Below are 23,383 nucleotides of genomic sequence, written 5' to 3' on the forward strand. Positions count from 1 at the left end.
CTGGGTATTTAGGAAAAGTTTAGAAAAGGATCTTTCAGTGGATTCAAACTTGAAGGGTGGGCTGTACAGTGTTGTACTTGATGGTTCTGAGAGGAGAATCTACTTTTGAAATGAAATTTATTTTTAAGTGGTAGACACAGTTGTCATAAATCTCTTTAAAGGTAAGTTTATTTAACAAGAATGAGACTCTGTCTTATATGGAAGTAATTTTTTTCTGAAGTACTGCAGTGACACTCGGTGCTCATAGGTTCATAGGTAGGTACTAGGCTATCCGCCCGAGGACATTTATAAGCCTAGCCAGAGTGTGTCAGCTTTCGCCGCCCCATTGATTAATTAACTGAGCCTCTGTCAAGAAGGGTCAGTGAAGTGACCCCGGGGTGTATTTTCTGTTACCCATCCACTCGTCAGGGTTTCTCTTGAAGAGTGTTAGGGAGGGGCTCTGCCTAATGTAGTTAGGAATTTTGTTCCAAAGCATGGGGAGTCTCTGTGACAGGAAACTATCCCTCCAGCATGATCTATTTATTGTTGTGGCGAGGTTTAGCTCACTAGAGCGAGTGGCTCGCAGTGACTTGGATTTCTTTAGGTGGAGCATGTCCATCAATTCTGAGTTGGAAATGGCTTTGTAAGTCAGGCAGAGATCACCTCTGAGTAAGCGATATGCAACTAAGTACAGCTGGAGTTTTTCCAGTCGGGCTGCATAGGACATATGTTTGAGGCCAGTAATCCTCTTGGTGAGGTACTTTTGTGGTCTTTCCAGCTGTTGGAAGTGTCTTGTGAGGTACATCCCAAATGGGGCATTGTACTCTATGATGGGTCTGATGAGTGACGAGTAGAGGAGCACTATAACCTCTATTTCTAGATGCGAACCCTTTAGTAATTAGATGGGCTACATAGAAGGATTTCCTAACTACTTTGGCAATATGATTGTCAAAGGAGAGATTACTATCTACCTGGGTCCCCAGATCTTTTATTACCTCTTCTGTATTAAGGGGGCTGCCACCTATGTGGTAATTCATGGGTGTTTTGTTTTTCCCAAACGGGATGACTATGCATTTTTTGGCATTTAGCTTGAGACCATGACTTTGACACCAGGTGTCCATCTCAGTAAGGTCCTTTTGGAGAATGTTCGTGTCAGCCAGAGAGTCAATTATGGCTCCCAATTTGCAGTCATCGGCGAACTTGGTTAGCCATAGTCCTCCTGTGTTTGCCTGTACTTCTGAGAAGTATAGGCCGAACAATAGGGGTCCCAGGACCGAGCCTTGTGGGACACGACTTGTGACTGGTTTAGAGTTGGACCTTGAGCCCGCTATTCTTACTGTGTGAGTTCTGTCTGTAAGCCATTTGTCAACCCATCTTGTGACGTAGGGATTTATGTTCAGGCTTGTGAGTTTTTCTATAATTCAGAGTGGGGAATGGTGTCAAAAGCCTTGGCGAGATCAAGGTAGGTGGTGTGAACTACCTTTCCCTCATCTATTGCCTTGGTGACTGTCTCGAAGAAGTCAACCAGGTTTAGTAGGCATGATCTGCCCTTAAACACGAACTGGGTCGGGTCAAATGTTTGAAGGTTCCTAATGTCTTTGTTATGGAGTTCCATGATGATGCGCTCCATAGCCTTGCAGACCAGGCTAGTCAGGCTTATGGGGCGATAGTTACCAGGGTCAGTTGTGACCCCTCCTTTGTGGAGTGGAATAACCACTGCTGTGTGCCATTCTATGGGCACGTAGCCTGTGGAGAGGCTGAGGTTAAACAGTGTGTTTAGGTGGGGGGTTAGTTCATTCTGTAGTTCGTGCTAGACGCAGCCTGGGACACCACCTGGTCCCATTGACGCTGGCTTTTGGCTTTTGAAAGGGCTGTTTTCACCTGTGCATCTGCTTGGATTAAGATGAATGAATTTTACTCTCTGTTGTTTTTCAGATGTCAGTAAGACAGTGACTGCAAGTTTTCCTATCAAAGTAAACACTTACGTGGTTTGAATGCAAGTACATAATCTTAAAAAAGGTTTACTGTGTGGATTTATTGGTTTAATTCCCTCACTCTCCATCTACCTACTGTGCAACCTAGAACGCCTGCTTAAGAGACATTGTCCTTGGGTCACCCAAGTAATCTCTCAAAGCAGGTGACTACACATGGTGATTTTTGGCTGGTCAACAAATAATTAAAAAATATTAGCGCAAGAACTCAGAGCAGGTGTGTGCGCTTGATACTTTTACATATGACAAGGTAATAGCTGTTTGGAGTGGCAGAAGTATGTTAAGTATGTATTTTAGTACCTTCACCTACAGTCACCTTCAAAAAAAAAAACATAATACAGATAGAAGATTACATATGAAGATTTTGTAAAAATTACTGAGCTGTGGTACAAAATGCATTTCCTGACTGTTTGAAATTCTAGAAATAGTATCTTGATCTCTGTCCCTGCTGTTAATCATCATTTCCCTCCTGGTCAATTGACCAATCTGTCCCAGTCACCAGGGTTAGGGTCGAACAGATGGAGACATGAATCCGATAGCTACCAGGGGTGGTTTGAAATTATTTTTCTTTACGGCTCTTCTATCCACATGCACCCAGCAAAGCACTAGGGAGTGGACGTACAATGGGATTACAGTACAGAATGTCCCCCATTTCCACATGGAGCAGACCCCTCCAAGGAGACCACAACGCCCGAAGGAATGGTCTCAAGCAAGGAAACTGCACCATCCAAATATGCCTCCAAGTGTGTGCAACCCTCTTCATCCCCTGAAAGAGCTACTGAGTTCACTAATCAAACTTTATGCCTGGAACATCTGTATGTCCTTCCCCCCACCAGCCATATTCACAGTCTTGAAAGCACAAGGAAAAATACATGTATATTTTAAGAATTACCTACCAACACTCACTACTTCATAACATATTAGATTCATAGGTAAGTACTAGGCCAGCTGCCCTTGCAGGTCATTTTAAGACTAGACAGACAGTTTCCCTTTTTGTGCTCAAAATTATCTATCCCATTTGGTTACAGATTGGCCTTATCCATCCCATGGTTGATAACTGTATATTATCCCTAATGAGAATAACTGGGATCATACCACAGATGATATGAGGAGACCCATGCATGGGATAAAGCATTTAACAGCTGCCTAATAATGCAGTACTGCTGCAGGAGTTTCATTCAGAAACAAGCAAAGATGTCCACTTCTTAGAAAAACATGAAGATAATGCTCAAATGACCACTAATACACTGCAGAAACTGGCATATGCCAAACGCTGAGTATTTTAAACATGCACTCCTCAACTTAATCTGCTTAGACTAATACACCAAAGGCAAAATAACCACATCTGCTTACCATTAACAACAGCCTGTGTCTCTTCATCATAGTCTGGCATCTGTTCTTCATCTTTGGCAGAACTGCTTGTACCAGGTTTACCAACAGGAGCCTGACAAAAGAGAAAAAAAAGCAGTTAGTGCTAGATGCAAGCATACTTTTATTCACTGAGTACAGCAATAGTACAAGAGGAAAGTGGAGAAAGGATAAATTATTAGTTATCTTATAAGACATTTTATAATAATTTACTTGGTATAAATTTTGTCATGAGCATGCAGTATACAAGCGTCATTGATCAAAGATAAAAACAAACTTTGCCTTTATTCTTTTTTAAGACATAGCAGGATAAAAGAAGAAACTGACCCCAAGGACAAAAGAAGACACCAAAACAGAAGACAAATAGGAAAATGAATTTGAAATGGAAATAAATATGTGCAATTCTAAGTGCTGAATATAAACTGCAGCCAAAAGTAATAAAAAAATGTAAATGGAAATAAGGACATGACTAAAACATAGTCAGGGCTTGCAACTGTGTTACAATCATTTTGTAATACAAGGAGTGTGTGGATTACACCTCAAAATCAGGAAGAAAATACTTGTTATGCAGCTCTCTGATGTCAACAACTTTTAATTATGCACGTTTCAGAGTCGTTATGCTTTAGTCTCGTGCTATTTATAGCATCTACCACAGAACTGCTTTAAAAGTTACAGAAATACTTCTTAATGACGCACCCACACCCAAAACAAAGCAATGAAGTTTTATCACCTTTTAAAGCTGTTAACCAATCAGTGGTACATTTAGCCTCTTGCTGTTTCTGGCGTGGCAGTGCTAACATCACTTTTACAGACTAAATACACTTTGCACGCCTACATCTTTGTTTTCTCTAACTAGAACGTTGAAGTATCTGAAGCACCATGTACTACAAAGAATTATGACTGGGTTTCTCTAATTGTAATGAACTTGTAGTGCACAGAACATGGTGATTACACACCAATATCCAGAAAGACAAATCAGTTAAGAGCTTCTACAGAGCGAGACCTGATCTTAACAAATAAGCACCCCGTTTCACTTGTTAAGATATGGTATGATGCTAGGCAGTTAAATCTGCCAAAACTGTCCAGCAAATGACAGAGGCAGAACACTTGTTAAATGCTTTATGGCTTTGAAAACTAGTGAAACACTTTTTTTTTTTTTAGATTTTTTCTGTAACTAGTAGTACATGGAGCACATAAAACTTCCATGCACTACAAAGATTTATGACCAGATCACTGATTAATAACCGTTTAATACGTGTTCTTGATATGGATGTCTTACGCGTGTGAGGTGAATATAAACACACAACAAGCAGGTTCTGATCATTGTCCCGCTCATAATACTGTTGTGCTATGTGTTCCCAACATGGATGCCAAGATTCATCTCTTGAGCTTTCCACATTACTCCACTCTCAAGGTGAATTTCCTAATATACATATCTCATAAGTTTGCCATGAATAAACACCTGATCATAATCCTCTATATTATGCATTTATTTAAATCTGTTCATCATGATAGAACAATGATCTCAAGGATCATCTTCAGACTCTGCCCAGCACTACTAACTCTGGCTAATAATAAAAAGTTGTTGAAGGTCCTAGAAGAAATTCTCACCTGCTGATCACAGAACCACTATCCCCAAAATTAGATTTGAGTCCATCCATTCAATAGGTGTGTGTGAATCTCCCTTATGCAGATTTCTCTAGGGTGAGAGCTGACTGGAGGGGGCCTTCATCCAGGCAAACATCAGGAAATTTGGTGTTCTATCCTCGCAAGGGGAGCTGGGTGATAACATAAGCACCAATATCAAATTAAAGACTGCCTATGCCCCTCTTATATCGTGTGTCATGCTCCTACATGTATGGCCATCAATGGCTACCATCACCAGCTTGGATGGCCATACCCACATCATACCTGCATTGACTCAGAACCATTCTCACTGTCCATCACTCCCCAGCAAGGATCATGTCCTGACTCAGAGGCTAAGACCCACTCCTGATGGACAAGCTCATCCTCCCCCAATGTGTTATGTGGTTCTTGAGCCACTAATGGAATCCAGATCACCTGTTTATAGTATGGGCTTTATCCCTGTACACCACAGGCATAACAGGGACTTAAAACACTTGCATTTGCATCATATTAACAAAGTACATTTGTAATATATTAAGAGAGCAAATAAACATCAAAGTATTGCTTTAGACAATATGGAGATAATTGCACAGTTGTCATTGTTAAAATTTAAGAAAAGCTACACTAGAAGTGCCAATGAAAGATTCAAATAACTCATTTAAAATTACTGCTTACACAAGTATATGCAGCAATAAAATATGTCTACTAATTTTTGTAACCCATCAAACAGCAGGCCACTTGGACTTTATACTCGATGTTTTTGTGCACTAGCATGCATTCCTTTCCACAAGTAAATACTGTGCTGTACATTTGTAACAATAGAAAGAAATGATGGAGCTGAAATGCATGTCCCACCTTATAAATAAGCACTATCACCTGCAGTACTGTTTTACTAACAATGCACACAAACTATTTTGTCTTAATGTGTGCTTGACCCCTAAAATGTTTGCCAGTACAACAGTAAGAGAATTTGTGCAGTACAGGTTTAACGCACTAAAGTTAATTACCCTTGATACCTGTGCAATGTAACTATTGTTTTATTTACTTAATACTCTTCAGCCGTGACACAAGAGTCAAGGGCAAAGACAAAGTGTATGCATACAAGATTTATTTATTTTATTTACTTATTACAGTTTGATAACAGGATAGTCCACTGGGCCTGGAAGAGCCTGTTTTCAGTGGAGGCCCGGGGAGAAAAGCTCCACAGGATATAGACAATTTTACAATAGTTATACAAAAGCAAATAATGTAGTAAAACCGTGAAAAATACAGAGATAATATACAATTTATTTAAAAAAAGACAAAACATTTCTAATCCTAGATAATAACTTACAAAAGTGAGATTCATGTAGTCTAAACATACTAAAAGTACAGGCATTTCATATGAAAAAAAAACATGTAAGTAAAATATTTAAGTACAGATAAAAAAACAAGCTTTTTTTTTTTTTTGGAACTTAGAAATATGAGGAGAGGATAGTGAGACGAAGATGAGGTGGGAGAGGTAAAAGGTGGTATATAGTGGAGAAAGAGAGTGGGTTGGGGGGAAGTATATGAGGTATAGGGTAGCAAAAGAAGTAGAGGCAAAGGGTAAGAGAGTACAGTGATAGAAGGCTGAGGCATATAGTGCATGGGAGATGGTGTTAAAGAGTTTATGTGGTAGGGTTACAGGAACATTCCCACTTTGAAAGGAGGTGATATTGGAGAAGAGTTTTGAAGTTTGAGTGGCTCTGAGTATTTCGAAGGGTGGTAGGGAGAAAAATTCCAGAGTTTAGCTAGGGAGCAGGATAATAATAGGTGGCCAGGGGACTGAGGCTTATATATGTTTAGAAGATTGTGATTTTCCGATCTTAGAGAGCGGTTGGGAATGTAGGGGGTTAAAGAGGTGGACAGAGAAGGACAAGTATAAGGTTTGAATATGAGCTTGTGAGCAGTAGTAAGTCTAAGGAGTTTGAGGTGGTTAGGAAGTTCAAGCCATTTCAGGGAGTGGAGAAAGAGTGTGATGCGATGAGTTTCTGGAGTTGGTGGCAAATTTGGAGATTTTATTATAACAGGCTTCCAACTTGGTTTGTAAGCCTAGCTGAAGATTAGTGAATAGGGGGGCGCCATATATAAGAGAGGGAAGAAGGTAAGTAGAGGTAAGGGTGTGTCTGGTGGAGGGGGTAAGGTAATGATTGTGTCTGTACAGGAGATCTAGTTTTTGATGATTATTTTTTTATATTAGTTTGGATATCGATGTCAAATTTTAGATTTTCATCAATTATGACACAGAGCAGTTTGGTATGTGATACTATTTCTATGGGGCTGTTACTCTGAGCAGTCACTGTAAGAGAGTTTTTGTCTACATTGGTGTTTTTGGATGGGGAGAAGATCATTAACTTTGTTTTATTGGCATTTAAGGCAAGGTGATTACTATGCATCCATGATTCGGTATTAGAGAAGGCTAACTGAGTTTTGAGAAGTAGGTCAGAGGGGGGTGTCTGCTGTACAAATAATGGTCGAATCGTCAGCCTATTGAATTAGTGTGGCATCGGAGAGAGACTGGTAGAAGTTATTAATGAAGATGTTAAAGAGGAGGGGGCCTAGGATGGAACCCTGGGGGAACTCCAGTAGGGGTGTGTACAAAGGAAGAGAGTGAGTGTTTCCATTTGACAGCTTGCTGTCCTTCACAGAGGTAGCTGGTGAACCAGTGATGGTGGGGGAGGGGGAGGCTGAAAGAGGAGAGCTGGGATAATAGTAAGGGGTGAGAAATGGTATCAAAGGCTTTGGAGAGGTCAAGGAACAGAGTAGAAACTATTTTGCCAGAGTTGTGAGCAAGGTTTATGGAGTCTAGAATGAAGAGGAGGGCAGTGATGGCACTATGCCCGGGACGGAAACCATGTTGTGTAGGGGTTAAGTAGGTTGTTTTGGGTGATATAGGACATAATTTGGGATTGAATACATTTCTCCATGATTTTTGATAGTGGAGATAGGATGGCTATGGGCAGAAAATTAGAAGTGTCAGTGTTTTTGCCTCCTTTATGGAGTGGAATGATAATAGCGCGTCTTCATAGTGAGGGGATGTACGATTCTAGTATGGATCGGTTTATTAAGAGAGATGGGATGGGCAATGCTGTCTGCAGACAATTTGAGGAAAGCTGTGGGTAGGTTATCTGGGGCAGGGGAGCAGGGTTTGAGCTGAAGGAGGAGCTTCTTTATTTTGCTTATAGAGACAGGAGAGAAGCTAAATGTAGGAGTAGGGGTAGTCAGATTTTGTGAAGATGTAGAGGGGTTGACTGGGGGAGGAGGTTGAGAGTGGTGAGAGAAGCTGGTGGTGAGTTTAGCTATGGATTCTATGAAGAAGGTATTGAGGTTAGAGACATTTTTAGATCAGTAAGGTTTAGGTTAGGGGATGGATTCTTCTTCTTGCCTGGGTGGAGAAGGGAGGAGAAACAGTCCCAGAATTTTCTTGGATTGGATAAGTTTTCTGTTTGAAGTTTTTTGTAGTATGATTTTCGATTCCTGATTATTAGCTTTTTTGCAGTGTTATGGAGTTGTTTGACTTCTGTTAGGACATGGGGTAATTTATTTTTATGGTAAAGTTTCCACTTTTTTTCGCTTAGGTGCATGACCTGTTTAGTTTCTTCTTTTAGTTTTTAGTGGAGCAAGGTTAAGAAGATTCAGGAAGGTTTTATTAAAGTAATCAATGGCATTGTCAAGAGGCAAGGTTTTTAAGGGTGACCAATCTGCTACTTTTAGGCAGTCTATGAATATTTGAGGGCTGAAATTGGAGAGGTGCTGAGATGTACATAGGGGTGCAGCTTTTGAAGGGGAGAATAGTGACGGTCAGCAAATGCAGGCAGGGGGTCACTGAGAGAGTCAGGAAAGGTGCCGGTATCTGAGATAAGGTTAGAATGAGACACTAAGAGCCAGTCAATGATGGTACCAGTGGTTTCACCTTTGTTTGGCCCGGTAGAAGAGTTAATTAACTGGGTGCAGTTGTAGAGGTTGATATTTAGGGAGGGAGATTCAGAGTTTATCATGGCCCAGTTTATGTTTACATCACCTAAAATAACTGTTTCGTTTTTGATGTTAGTTGAAAACCAGGAGAGTATGTCTTCAAGCATAGAGATGTTGTTGGATGGAGGAATATAGAGGGCAGCAATGCATATGGATTTGTGTTTGTTGCATTTAAGGAGGGCAATACAGAGTTCGGAACTGGCAAATTTAAGAATGGGATTGGTGTAGGGAGTAACAGTGTAGGGAGAGGAGTACAGTATAGCTACTTCGCCACCTTTTTTGTTGAGTCTGTCAGAGCATAGCATTTAGCAGCCTGGTGGGAGAATTTCATTATTTTTTTATATAAGAATTAAGCCAGGTCTCTGTGATGACGTTATTATTAAAATAAAATAATACAAGCTTTAAAATAACCATTCAATTGCATTTATGCAATCACGTCATTATCTGCTATATTTTTATTAACCGAATGTGTAAACCATAATGCTCATGTAAATATCTTATGTATAGTATGTTAGCAATTGTTGGGGCGGCCACGGTGGTGCAGCGGTTAGCATTACCACCTCACAGCAAGAGGTTCTCTGGTTCAATCCTTGGCTGGGGTGCCTTCTGTGCGGAGTCTGCATGTCCTCCCTGTGGTCGCATGGGTTTCCTCCGGGTGCTCCGGTTTCCTCCCAAATCCCAAAGACATGCTGTAGGTGGATTGGACACTCTAAATTGGCCCTAGGTGCGAGTACGTGGGTGTGTGTGCCTTCTGTGGAAGGTTGGGTGCTGGGCTGGCAACTCGACACCGTAATACTCCACTGCCAATCATGAGCAGTCAGGTGATCCGCTGTGGCGACCCCTAACCGGGAAAAGCCGAAAGAAGAAGTATGTTAGCAATTGTTCTGGAGCTTTTCTCCCCGGGCCTCTGCTGAAAACGGACAGCTCTGTCCAGTTGGAGCTCCCTGGTAAACAAATGTAAAATAAATAAAATAAATAAATAAATAAATTCAAAAAGCAGATGGGAAGAAACTAGAGTACTCAGAAGCAGTCAACAATGATGAAGCAGAAGAAAGTACAACTGTGTAACCAAATTACCATGACAGCAGATATTCAAATAAGGGCAGTGTTACAGTTAAAAATACAAGGAAAAGTACAGCTGTGTAAGAACTTGCCATAATAGCAGATGGCCTAAATCACTGCTGCAATATTCCAAACTGGACGTCCGGCTAGGGTAATAAAGTTAAACCTTCCATAGATCCATACGTCTGATGCATGACCTAAGACCATGGGTGTAAAAGTACCTAAGTGGACATAAGAGCAGAAATTCTCAGACTGTCTGAAAGCAAGTAAACCAAAACAGGTCTGAAAGACCAAATAAACTGGTCAGCTAAGAGGAGAGAGGCAGAAAGACAGTGATCTCCCTCATTCCATATGGAAATGTGGAAAAAGATGGACAAATCAGAGAAAGGGGAAGGCTGGAAGGGAAAGAATACTGCAGCTATGATCAGTAGAAGATTTACTGTTATGTTTAGTTCTTACACAACAGTACTACTGTCCTTCCTTAGATCACTGTTGCAGTATTCCAAACAGCTGGGTGATTTCCAAAGCTTAAGTGTGAAGGGTGGTAAGAAGACATGAGAATTGTCTGTAGTCCAGACAGAATTGACCTGGTGAAGGTGGCTCTGGATTTTGAAAAAGGCATCCACTCTGTAATACTTGGTGAAAGTATGCACAGAAGACCAACTGACTGTTCTAAAATTGTCCAAGATTGAATTTATTTATTGCGTTTTGTTTACTGGAATAAGCTTGACTGGGCACACAGGCCCATCTTCATTGGAGGCCTGGGAAGAAAAGCTCCATAAAAGTTACAAAAATTACAAAAAAAAATTAGAAAAAAAGATTTACAATTCCTTTTTAAAAGCCTCCAGATGAGGCCGCTGCCCTAGTAGAATGTGCCTTTGCTGGAGAAGATAAGGATTTGCCATGTTGAATACAGAAAAATAAATGGATTTAAATACCCAGTTAGCAATAGTTTGCTTAGAAATTGGGTTTCCTAACTCAGAATCTTGGAAAGAGACAAACAATTGGTCATATTTGTGAATATCCTTAGTCCTATCCATTTAGAATTTCAGCTGTCTATACACATCCAGAAAGCAGAATCTTTTCTCCCTTATCTTGTGGATTGGAGAAGAAACTGGGAAGATTTATTGCTTGACTGAGAGACAGTTCATTCTCTGCTTTAGTCTTGAAGGAGGAATTGGCCTTTAAAGACATACTATAGTTAAGAAAATTAAGGAAAGGAGTGGTTGCCATAAGGGCCTGTAGCTTGGAGACTCATCTGGCAGAAATGAGAGCTACCAAAAGAGTAGTTTTCCAAATACAGAATTTGAGACACGCTGCTTGTTCGAAAGGAGGGAGAGTGAGTTTTTCCAGCATAAAGTTGAGGTCCCAAGCAGGAGGGCTAGTTTTCCTTGGAGGTTTCAGGTGGAGTGCGCCTTTTAAGAACTGCTTGACCTCTAGTCTGGCCAGAACAGGAGGACCCAGAGGTAGGAACTCAGAAATGGCTGAAATGTGTACCTTAATAGATGACTATTGCTAGGCCAGATTTCAACAGCTCTTTTAAGTAAGAGAGGACCACTTAGGTATTAGCCTGTACTAGGTCCTGGTCTTTTACCAGACACCATACAGTGAATGTTATTCATTTTGCTATGTAAGATTTCTTGGTAGTAGATTTTCTTGCCTCCTCGAGAACTTTAATTACATCCTCAGAAAATTGTGCCTAACAGAGATCAGAATCCTATTATCCATAATCTCAGACTGAGGTATGACATGTTGGGATGAAATAGTGAGCCCTTTTGCTGTGTCAGCAAGTGCACTGAGGTGAGAAGTGTCCGGTGATGGCACTTGGCTAGGTGGAAGAGAAAGGAAACTAATGCCGCCTTGTCCAAAAGGGAGTCATCACTATGATTTTGGGTATTCTCTTTGGATCTTTAATAGATATAAATATTTCAGGTATGGGGATTAATGTCCTTCTAGCCTGCCAATATACCAAAAATATAAGTTATGTACTTACCATAACGTTCCATCTGAGTTGTTGCTTTTCATTTGTCTTCAACCTGAGGGACTCTGATCTGCCACGGATCTGTCTTGGCCACACACTCCAGCATCGAATTCAAAGTCCAAGCTCCTCCCCTACCCATAATGCCCCTGTCTCCCTCCCCTCCTCAGATCGAGTTTGTTGCTTAACAAAAGTATCCTAAGGTAGCCAATCATGCCACTAAACCAAGCATAACCCACAAAAAGGCTTATCAAAGGGCAAGTTAGCCAGGATAGTGGGCTATGCCTCTTCCATCCAGTTCACTACATGGCCCATACAAGGCAGGGGGAAGGAGGAAGGGAAAGCTGAAGACTAATGGGAAGCAACAATTCAGATGAACCGTTACGGTAAGTACATAACTTATTTATCTGAAGTTGTTTTCATTTTATCGTCCCCAGCTACCAATAAACACTGGGAGGTCCTGAGGGATGTTCTGGAGCACAGCTGAGCCAAAGGATGCCCTGCCCCTGAAAAGAAGATCCAATTTATAATGGGAAATAAATGTGTGCAATGACGGCCAGGTAGCCGCAGAGCAGATAACATCTAAAGAAACCCTGGGCCAAAAAGCCACACAAGTGGCAAAAGACCTGGTGGAATGCTCCCGGACATGCTCTGGCGCAGATAACCCTGTGGCTCGATAGGCCAAAGAAATGTATTCAGAAATCCATTGAGCAATAGTAACTTTAGAAACAGGCTCGCCCAATAAAGGTTTAGAAAAGGAAAAAAAAGCTGATCCTACTTACGAAGGGATTTTGTTCTAAGCAAACAAACGTAGCTGCCTGTGTACATCAAAAGCAAGTGCAATTTGTACTCTCCCTTATTTTGAAAATTTGGAAAGAAATTGGCAAATTGATGGCCTGGTTAATATCAGATTCTGATGCTGCCATCGGTAGGAAAGATGGATTGGTCCACAGGGACACTATCTTTATGGAAGACAATATAAGGGGGCTTGACACATAAGGCTTGGATCTCAGAAACCCTCTTGGCTGAGGTAATAGCTACCAAAAAGGCAGTCTTCCATGACAAACTGCAAATCAACCGTGGCCGCTGGTTCGAAAGGAGGAGAAACCAAGGCCCGCAGCACAAAGGTAAGATCCCAAGGGGGCGTTGGGGCCCTTAACAGAGGCCTATGAAGAAAGGCATCTTAAAAAATGCCTTGCAAAGTTTAGAAGAAGCCAATGAAGCCGAATTTTTGCCTAGGTGAAAGTTAAAAATCGCTAATTGTACCTTAACTGTAGAGAAACTAGTGCCATGATTAAAAATGTCTGCTAAAAATTCCAAAATGGCAAAAACTGGCACAGTGAAAGGATCCAGGTCATGCTGAGAAGCCCAGATCGAAAAATGCTTCCATTTATTCTAAAAAACCTTCCTGGTAGAAGATTTGGAGGCCACTACCAAGATCTGCTTAGCAGGAGAAGACAACCCGGGCATCCTAGCCATCACAGGAATTGGAGCAGCCAAGCAGTGAGCTTCAGGCTGACTAAGTCTGGATGAGGAATCCCTGAGGGATGTGAAATCAGATCTGGAACTGGATGTAGCATCCAAGGAGGACACATTACATGAGAACACAGAGTGGGAAACCAAACTTGCCGAGGTTAGAAAGGGGCAATGAGGATCACTGAGCTCTCCAGCTGTCGAGCTTTCTGAAAGAACTTGGGAATTAGAGGGAGCGGAGGATATGCATACAGTAGACCGGTGGGCCAAGCATGAACTAGAGCATTTCTGGGGGACTCCCCTGGAGGGGGGTTCAAAGTGAAATACTCAATGCACTTCGCATTGGAAGGAGAGGCAAAGAGGTTGCGGCAAAGCTGACCCCACTGTAGAAAGATCTTTTTCACTACTGAAGAATTCAGACCACTTGTAAGGCATCAGAATAGACCTGCTGAGCCTGTCTGCCAAAATTTTGGACCTCCCCAGAATGTGCACTGCCACCAGAAAGCGGCTGGTGTAGATCGCCCACTCCCACAATCTCATGGCTTCGCGGCAAAGGGGATTAGATCTGGTTCCCCCCTATTTGTTGATGTACCAGACTACTGAGATATTGTCCAGTTGCATGGTAATAGTCCCCGGAGGAAGGAAGGCATGGAGAGTTGCAATGACAAAAGCACCACCCTCATCTCCAGACACTGATATGCAGATTGGTTTCCAGAGAGGACACATGCCTTGGACACTCCTTCCATTTCAATGCCTCCCCACCCGAGCAGGGAGGCGTCTGTAGTCACCCCGATCACATGGGAGGGAAGAACAAACAGCTGACCCTGAAGGAGGTCTGGGGATCAGAGCCACCAAAGAAGGGAGTCCCCTGCATACACGGGATAGTCAAACAAGATGCGACAAGGGAAGGTCCAGCAAAGACCACTGAACGGCTAAGGTCCATTGCAGGACCCTCATATGGTGATGTGCAGTCGGAAAGAGAGTGATTGTAGCCACCATGGACCCCAACACCTGACGAACCGAGCACACTGGGGGAAAGATTGGCTTGGAGGAAGTACAGCACATGATGGTGGAGAAATAATCTGTCCAGAGGTAGAAACACCCTCCACTGGGTAATGTCTAGCTGAGTACCTATGAAATCCAGTAACTTAACTGGTGTCAACTGAGATTTGTTGAGGTTTATGATAATACCCAGGTACTGGGCAATCTGAAGGAGATGATCCCTGACCTGAACCTGTCGATGCCTGGGGGGAGCAGAGAGGAGGCCAACAGTCCAGGTAGGGAAAGACCTGAAACCCTGCAGCTGCAGGTGAGCTACCACATCACTTTGGTGAACATCCAGGCGGTAGTGGTGAGTCCAAATGTGAAAGCTCCAAAATGAAAGTGATTGGCTCCCAGCCAGAAGAGGAGGAACCTCCGAGAGCACCTGTTCATCTTGATATGGAAGTCCTGGAGGTCCATCAAGCACATCAAGCACATCCGTTCATTTATCTTTAGGAAGGGCAGAATGGATTGATGGGTGACCATCTGAAATTTTGTCTTGGCAACTGACAGGTTAAGGGTTGAAATATCCAGAATGGGTCTTAATTCCCCCATTTTCTTTGACAGTAAATAAAACCTGGAATAAATGCCTGATCCGGACTAGTCTGTGGGGACGGGCTGGATGACTCGTTCTGCGAGCAGCCTGGTAACTTTGGAGTCTGCCTCATCCCACTGTCTGGGTAGCACATCTGGGAGGTGTTTGGGGGGATGGAGAAAGGGATGCACGTAACCTCTGGATATTATCTGCAGAACTCAATGATCATTTGTAATTGACTCCCAGGCTGTTGGGTGGAGAGTTGTCCCCCGAATGCCTCCAGATACTAGCAGTTGGGCAACCCATCAGGGTTGCTGGAAAGGTCTGTCCAAGAAGCATCCCAAGACCCTTGGTTCTTCGGACCCCCACTGCCAAGAGGGTGGCGTGTATCGTATCCCCCTCTGCTTCTGAGGGAAGGTGAATCCTGAGTGTCTCGGGAAGATCCTTGCGACTTCCGAAACCACATATTTTTGATCCCATGCTGATTCCTAGAGAAGGATCATTGTGGGGTGGAGAAGTGGATCCTGATGGCAAAGTCTTCCCATCCTTCTCATTCTGGACTAATGTATCATGAACAGTTCTTCCAAACAATGTGGAACCATCATTGGGGGTGTTTGTGAAAGATGCCTTAAAGGGCTCAAAAAAGGCACAAAGCCGGGGCTAGGCATGCTGCCTAATGGCCACTACTGTTCCTGCCACCCTAGAGGCAACCTCTGTCATGTGTGATAGCAGCCTTGTGGATGTATTAGAGATGGAAGTGAGGGTGGTCATGTGGGGGGAAAAAACCTTCTACACCTCTGGCGACATTGACCCTGGTGCAGACTAAGCGACCTCCTTGACCAGGTCCCTCTGCAGTCTGATTACATGTGCCAAATAATTCAGCGCACATAAGGCAAAGGTGGCTGACATGTAGGTCCGCTTTCCAAAACAATCCATTGCCCGAGACTCCCTGTCTGGAGGATGGACCGAAGAGCTCTCCTGTGCGAGCTCTTTCTTTGAGGCCGCTGTAACCACCATGGCATCGACTGGGAACCCTTTTGACCAGTGTTGCTTGTCTGAAGGAGCACTGAGTACCTTATCCAGGCATCTGGGGATAGGCTCAACTGTATCCCGTTCGTTCCATGCCCTATATTGGATAAGATCCACTAGGGGAATCTGTGGGAGGGACACCCAGGAGGTAGAGGGTCCTGTGCCAAACGCCTCCAGGAAAACCAACTCACCCGGGTTGGGCTTAAGGGTAGACCACCCACCTCACTGCCAAAGGATCTCCATGATGGCTCCAGAGGAGACATCCTCTGGGGGTAAACGAGGGAACCCTCCCCTTCCTCCAGGTTATCATCAGTGAGGGATTCCGGCGGGGAGTCTAAATGCCTCCTCTTGCACGTATGCTTCCGAGGGGGCCCCAAAGGGGAGATTCCAGGGAGGACTCAGAAGCCTCAAGGAGTTCCCGTGTGGGAATCTCCTGGGGCGAAGTGGTAACAGGCTGTCCCCTAAGGGGGCAGGATGGCAGACTCTGGCCCAGAAAAAGAGGAAGCCAGGACCAACTCAGAGGATGAAAGTGTCAAGGGTCTCGAAGGAGTAGTACACCATCTCCTCGGATCTGATGCCAAGGCCATGGGCTCAGTGTCAGTTGGCTTCAAAAACTTCGGAGCCGAGCCACTCAGGGCAGCGGTCGGCATCCAGGTACCAAGAACCATTGGCGCTGACCCAACACGAAGGGGACCCAATGACTCGAAACTGGGAGTTGGATCAGAGAAGGAGTAATGGAGAGAAAGGTGGACTACATGCACCAGGGGCCCAGAGGGGGATGGAGCAGGCAAGACTTCCAACTGGATATGAGCCCAAAGAAACTTTCACATCATCCTGTCCACCTCGGCTTCAGACAGGCTCTGAGAGGACCGAATAGAAGACACTGCTGACCTAGGCTAGGCCTGGCAGAGTGTGGAGACCGAGCCTGGGAGGCCTCTGTCGAAAAGCAAGGCAACCAGAGCCGTGTAGAGCTCCGGCTTGGATCTGGGCGGGACTTGGTCGGAGGTTCGACCGATGAACAGCAGTCTGGGGACTGCTTCCTTGGCCGATCCAGCTCCTTGGATTGGGCCTTCTCTCTGTCCGAGGACTTCTTGGTGGGATGGCGAGTCCCAGAAGTCGGGGAGGAGGAAGAAAAAGCAGAAGCCTCTGTTGGAGGTGGGAGAAGGCCTTTCAGTACGAGTTTGCTCCTCCAGTCGATCTAAGCGCTTAGGTTGAAGCCCATGCAGATTGAGCAGGTGGAGTCTAAATGGGGCAGACCACGCACAGATTGTGGACATCAGACGGGGAGAGCTTATGCCCACACTTCCTAAAGCCAGATTTGCGGGTATCAGCCATGGCCAGGAAGAACACACACACACACGAAACCCGGAAAGTGGTGAGAGAGAGTTTTTTTTTTTTTTTTTTTTGTTAACCAACTCTTGAGCGCAAAGAAATAGGGTAGGGTTAAAAAGGATAAAGACATGTCAAGAAGAAGAAAAACAGAGAGCAAAATCCCCAAAAAGCCCAACTTACTACAAGCGGACCTTGGAGCAAAGGATACACACTGCTGATCAGACGAGCGGCAAACGAGATGTGAGGAGGGGGGTGACGGGGGCGTTGTGTATAGGGGAGGAGCTTGGACTTTAGATCCGATGCTGGAGTATGCGGCCGGATCAGAGTCTCTTAGGTTGAAGATCAAATGAAAACAACTTCAGATCAGTTGTTTCCATAATAAATGTCTTAAAAATATATAAACTAATGCTTGCTTTAATGTAATTTGGTAGTCTGTTCCATGCATCAACTGCTCCTCAGAGAAAGTACAGTTTTGTACCTACCATAAATGTAGATGTCCGAACTGGATAGCATCTGCAGTCATAACAAGTGGGTTGTCCTGTCGTCAGGCAGCCCTTCAGTCGGCCGGATTCCAAACTCCGGGTCCGGCTGATGTCGCACTCCACCCGACGCCTTCTTTGTTGGTTTTGGGTTATAAAGGCACCAGCCCACGCCATTTTCCTCAGTGTTTCTTGCCCCAGATGCCAGTAGCCCTCTTGCAGGCTAAAATTTGGATAGATGCCAATGTTTCCAAATAGATAGAGGTAAACACAACAATAAGCATGTATGTACATATACAAAAACAAATACACCATAAAAGACTCCCCAACAGCTAGCTATTAGAAGGGTAAACACCCTAGGAGTACCACAGAGGGATGGTGGGAGGGTAATCCTGACTGCAGATGCTATCCAGTTCGACATCTACATTTATGGTAGGTACAAAACTGTACTATGTCCTTCATGGATGCATCTGCAGTCATAACAATGGGTAGAATACCATAGCCAACTAGGGAGGAGGATAAAGGTAGATTATGGTGTGTTTAGGATCCCTTGCAGTACAGCAGTGGCAAACCCTGCTCGGGATCTGGAATATAGAGGCAAATTATAATGCTTGGCAAATGTATGCACGGAGGTCCAAGTAGCCGCCTCAATAATGTCTTTGGTTGCCACTCCTCGTAAGAAGGCTGTGGTAGTGGCTGTTGCTCTTGTAGAATGAGGTCTTATGTTCTGTGGAATTGGTTTTCCATGGAAGGAGTAACAGAATCGTATGCAATTTCCTATCCATTTGGAGATTGTCTGTTTGGAAATAGCTTTTCCTTCCCTTCCTGTTGCATAGGCTACAAAAAGTTGGTCAGTCTTTCTGCTATTTTTGTTCTGTCCAAGTAGTAGCGTAGCTGTCTATGTACATCCAAGGTATGCAGTATTCTTTCCCTCTGTTTTGTGGGTTGGGAAAGAAGGTAGGTAGGTGGATTGCCTGGTTTAAAGACACTCTGGATACCACCTTAGGCATAAATGTAGGATTAGTCCTCATGGACACTCTATCTTGGTGGAAGATTAGGAAGGGTTGCACTGCCATTAAGGCCTGTAGTTCTGAAACCCTCCTTGCTGAAGTAATTGCCAGTAGGAAAGCAGTTTTCCATGATAGGTGTTGTAGGTCTGCTGTTGCTGCTGGTTCAAAGGGTGCTAGTGTCAACTTTTCTAGCACAAAGTTTAAATCCCAAGCTGGTAATGGTGGTTTCCTTGGAGGTTTTACATTCTTGATTCCTCTGAGGAATTGTCTGAGCAAAGGGTGCGAAAAAACAGGTGTATCAAAGCTGTATTCTGCTGAAATAGCTGATGCATGTATCTTGATGGAGGAGTAGGACAGGCCTGAATGAAGAAGTTCGGCCAGATACTCCAAAATGTTAGGCATATCTATGTTTGACACATCTTTTCCTCTTTCCGTACTCCAGATGACAAACCTTTTCCATTTTCCAGCATAGTTCCTTCTTGTTGAAGGTCTGCGTGCTTCAGAATAATGTCTTTAACTCTTTGGGAAAGTTCTGGAATAGCTGCTGTTATGTGATGTTCCATGCAGTCAGTTGTAAGGTTTTTAGGTTTGGATGTATGATGCTGTAGTTGTTCTGCGTTAACATCAAAGGCATCAGGGAATTGTCCACATATTGTTCGAGACATGCTCCTCAGTAGTGGGTACCAGTGTTGTCTTGGCCAGTTTGGAGCTATCAGGATTATCCTTGGCGTTCTTCCTTGATTTTTAGTAGTACCTTGTGTATCAAAGGAAGAGGCGGAATGCATATGCTGTTAGGCCTTTCCAGTTGAAAGAGAGCGAATCCACTTTCCATGCTAATGGGTGGAATGTCCTTGTGCACAATTTTCTGAGCTGGTGATTGAGAGGTGATGCGAATAGGTCTATCTGCGGCATTCCCCATTTCTTTGAGATGGTCTTGAAGATGTCCGGATGAAGCTTCCATTCGTGGGCATCCGGTGGTTCTGCTTAATATGTCTGCTAGGGTATTGTCTTTCCCTGGTACAAATATTGCCTGTAACTGGATGTTGTAGCTGAGTGCCAGGGTCCACAGCTCCAAGGTCATTCTGCATAGGGGTATGAATGAGTGCCTCCCTGTTTGTTGATGTACCACATGACTGTGGTGTTGTCTGTCCTTATCATCAACTGGCCCTCTTTGAGAAATGGTTTGAACTTTTGGATTGCCAGTTTTACTGCCAGCATTTCTTTTAGGTTGATGTGCAGTTGAAGTTGATCCTGTGTCCACAATCCTTGCACGCATTTGTCCAGCATGTGTGCCCCCCATCCTAGGTCTGAAGCGTCTGTTGTGATGGTCTGGCTTGCTTGACATCTGCGAAAGGGTAGGCCTGGGTTTGACTGGCATGCCTGAGCCTGTCGTATTCTTTTACCTTAAAAGAAGACGCGAGACAATGGTGTGCAATTGGTACCAACTCCAAGCTTTATTGACCGGCCAACATACATGCAATGCAATGCAACAACTTCCTGTCTCGCAGCCTTTATATCATGCACGTTCCCCCGCCCCCACAGAACACTAGCTACGGCACGACAGCACAGTCCATTGAATACACCACATCTCCCTTTCCATAAGGCCCCTTTTCTCTTAGCACCAAACCCAGATCTATTCAATTCTCCCACTTTACTACAACTTGGTACATTGACACCAAATGCTCACTTAGCCACATTCAGATTACTGTAAACCCCCGAGACATTGTTATTTCCGCCCGGAACTTCACAGATCCAAGCGGTCCGGCTTGTTAATAACTCTTCCAGATCTGGTCCTCACCACACCACCAGGAGCCCGGGGTTCCAGGGGAAGGCCATTGCAAGATGGCAAGGCCTCTTCGATCGTACTTGGCACATTTTCCGGACACCCAGGGTTTGATTCACAGTCAGGCTCAGATAAGGGAATCAAATGCACACGGTTTCTCCGCACAGTCCCTTGTGGCACATCTACCTTGAAAGACCTCGGCGAGCAATGGTTTTGATCTACCATACCTGGGGTCTTCAGATCTGTCACCCACACCTGGTCACCAGGCAACACATTCCCCAACGGCCTGGCCCGATGGCGTCTGTTGTAGTTTTCACCCATATACACCCTCTTCTCCCCCTCTTTCCCCCTGAGCCTTCTCCAATCAGGCAGCGCAGGGTCCAACTGTGGAGGATAAATCGAGGAGGTCCGCAACGTCGTCCCATAAGGAGTTCCGCAGGGCTATACCCATTCTGCAGCGGCGTTGTCCTGTACGCCAAGAGAGCCATGTATGGATCTGTACTTTTTTTTAGCAGGTTCTTCACTGTCTGCACCGCCCGTTCCGCCTCCCCGTTACTCTGCGGGAACCTGGGGCTGCTTGTAACATGATCAAAGCCATAAGCGGTTGCGAAGGCCGCAAAAGACTGTCCTGAAAACTGAGGTCCATTATCAGACACAAGTACCTCTGGGATACCATGGCGAGCAAAAAAAGATTTCAGGTGGATAATGACCTCGTTGGATGTGGTATGGTTCAACAATGCAATCTCAAGAAACCTGGAGAAGTAGTCTACGACAAGAAGGTAAGTATGTCCTTTCAATTCAAACAAATCCAGCCACTCTTTGCCATGGACGGTCAGGGTATGCTGTTGGGAGGAGGGGCTCAGGAGGATTCCTTCTCTCTGAGATGCACGTCCTGCATCTTAAGACCATGTCATTTATCTGTTGGCTAAGCCCAGGCCACCAAACGGTCTGACAGGCTCTGGCTTTGCACTTCACAATGCCCTGATGTCCCTCATGCAACCGACAACACCTCACTACGCATGGCAGAGGGATAACAAAGCGAATCTTTCAAAAGCAACCCATCTTTCACTGTCAGTGTGGAGCGATCTGGCCAGTAGCTCTTCAGTAAAGGTTCCTGGTTCGCATCGGGGGCCACCTGGCTGCACAAGTCCATGACCGCACACACACACTGTCCGCTTTCAGCTGCTCCCGTAGGGTTTGGAGGAAGGATGGCTTCACCTGCATGTTTTCCACAATACTATGCGTAGATATCCGTATCCTCCATTAACTCTGTCTCCTCCGGGTTAGCCTGGTTTTAAGTGGAGACGTGACAGGGCATCTGCCACCCACAGTGATTTCCCTGGAGCATACTGCACCGCAATGAAAACTGCATCAGCCTCATCCGGGCGTTGAATTCTGGTAAAGATCCAACGCCTGGCCGCCCAGCAGTGAGACCAGGGTTTGTGATCAGTCTCTAGACAAAATGATTTGCCCACTAGGTAATCTCGAGCGTTCACATGCCCAGGTAGCGCCAAAGCCTCCTTTCGACCTGGGCATATCGTTGCTCTGTGGGTGAGAGTGACCTCGATGCATATGCCACGGGTCTCCAGCCATCCTCCCATTGTTGCTGCAACACACCCCAACCCAAAGGATGATGCATCTGCGGAAACCATTATCTCTCTTGGTCATACACAGCCAGAACTGGGGTGAGGTGATTGCCTCTTTTAAATCAATAAATGCCTTCTCCTGATCCCCCCCCCCAGTCCCAGCTATTCTCTTTTGATAATAGGTCTCTCAAAGCTCTATCCCTCTCAGCCAAATGAGGGATGAACTTCCCCACCTGATTCACCATGCCCAGGAAACTTCTAAGTTCTCCCACTGTAGCAGGTGCTTTCATCTCCGTGATGGACGCGGTCCGCCTTGGATCGGGCTTATACCAGAACTTCGTAATGACATGGCCCAAGAAGGTCACTGTGCCTCTCGACAGGTCACATTTCTCTATATTCAACGTAATACCAGCTTCTTCCAGCCTCTTAAGTACCACATGAAGTCGGGCATCGTGCTCCTCCTGGCAACGCCCCCAGACCAACACATCGTCTATGTGACAAATCACACCCTCTAGTCCTTCAATGACCTCTGTCATCATGCGTTGAAAGTGTTGCGGTGCAGAGTTAATGCCAAAGGGAAGGCGGTTAAAGCGGAAACCAAAGGGGTTATGAATGTGGTAAGCCGACTCCTCCGACAAAGGAATTTGCCAAAATCCCATATTGGCATCCAGCTTGCTAAACACCTTCAGCAAGCATCCCAAGACTCTGCTCAACCGAGGGCAGCACGAACCTTTCTCTGCATACGTATTCATTTAGCTTAGTGTAGTCTACACATAGTCTCAACCTGTTACTGTCCTTCTTTGGGACTACCACCATGCCTGCACACCAATCGGTAGGCTCTTCCATTCTGGTAACAAGCGCCTCCATCCTCTTTAGCTCCTCTTTCACTTTCCCCATCAATGGCAGTGGTATCCTCCTGGGGTCTTCAGGGAATAAGGCACGCCTTTGGTTGAAGCTTTATATGGTATTTCCGCTGCGACCCCAACCCAGAGCACAACTCCGGGTAAGAGGCCTTCAAAGGCCATGGTGATAGTGTCAACACGTTTCAAGAGACCCAGTCCCAAAATAGCAGGAAGGCCCAAAAGCGGCATGCGGAGTCCCTGCACAACATACAC

General features: G+C 44.7%; 1 protein-coding gene across 1 annotated transcript in view; it reads right to left on the minus strand.

Annotated features, from left to right (window-relative positions):
• The window catches only part of LOC122813583 (glucosidase 2 subunit beta-like), a 1,646,077-nt gene that overhangs the window by 1,236,549 nt on the left and 386,145 nt on the right, over positions 1-23,383 (minus strand). The window contains exon 4 of the mRNA XM_044085989.1: positions 3,324-3,414. Coding sequence (XP_043941924.1) covers positions 3,324-3,363 — 40 coding nt within the window. The 5' untranslated portion in view covers positions 3,364-3,414. The remainder of the gene's footprint in view (positions 1-3,323; positions 3,415-23,383) is intronic.

The sequence above is a fragment of the Protopterus annectens genome, chromosome 10.part0, assembly GCF_019279795.1.
Source record: "Protopterus annectens isolate FY-2018-M chromosome 10.part0, PAN1.0, whole genome shotgun sequence".
Classification (NCBI taxonomy): Eukaryota; Metazoa; Chordata; order Ceratodontiformes; family Protopteridae; genus Protopterus; species Protopterus annectens.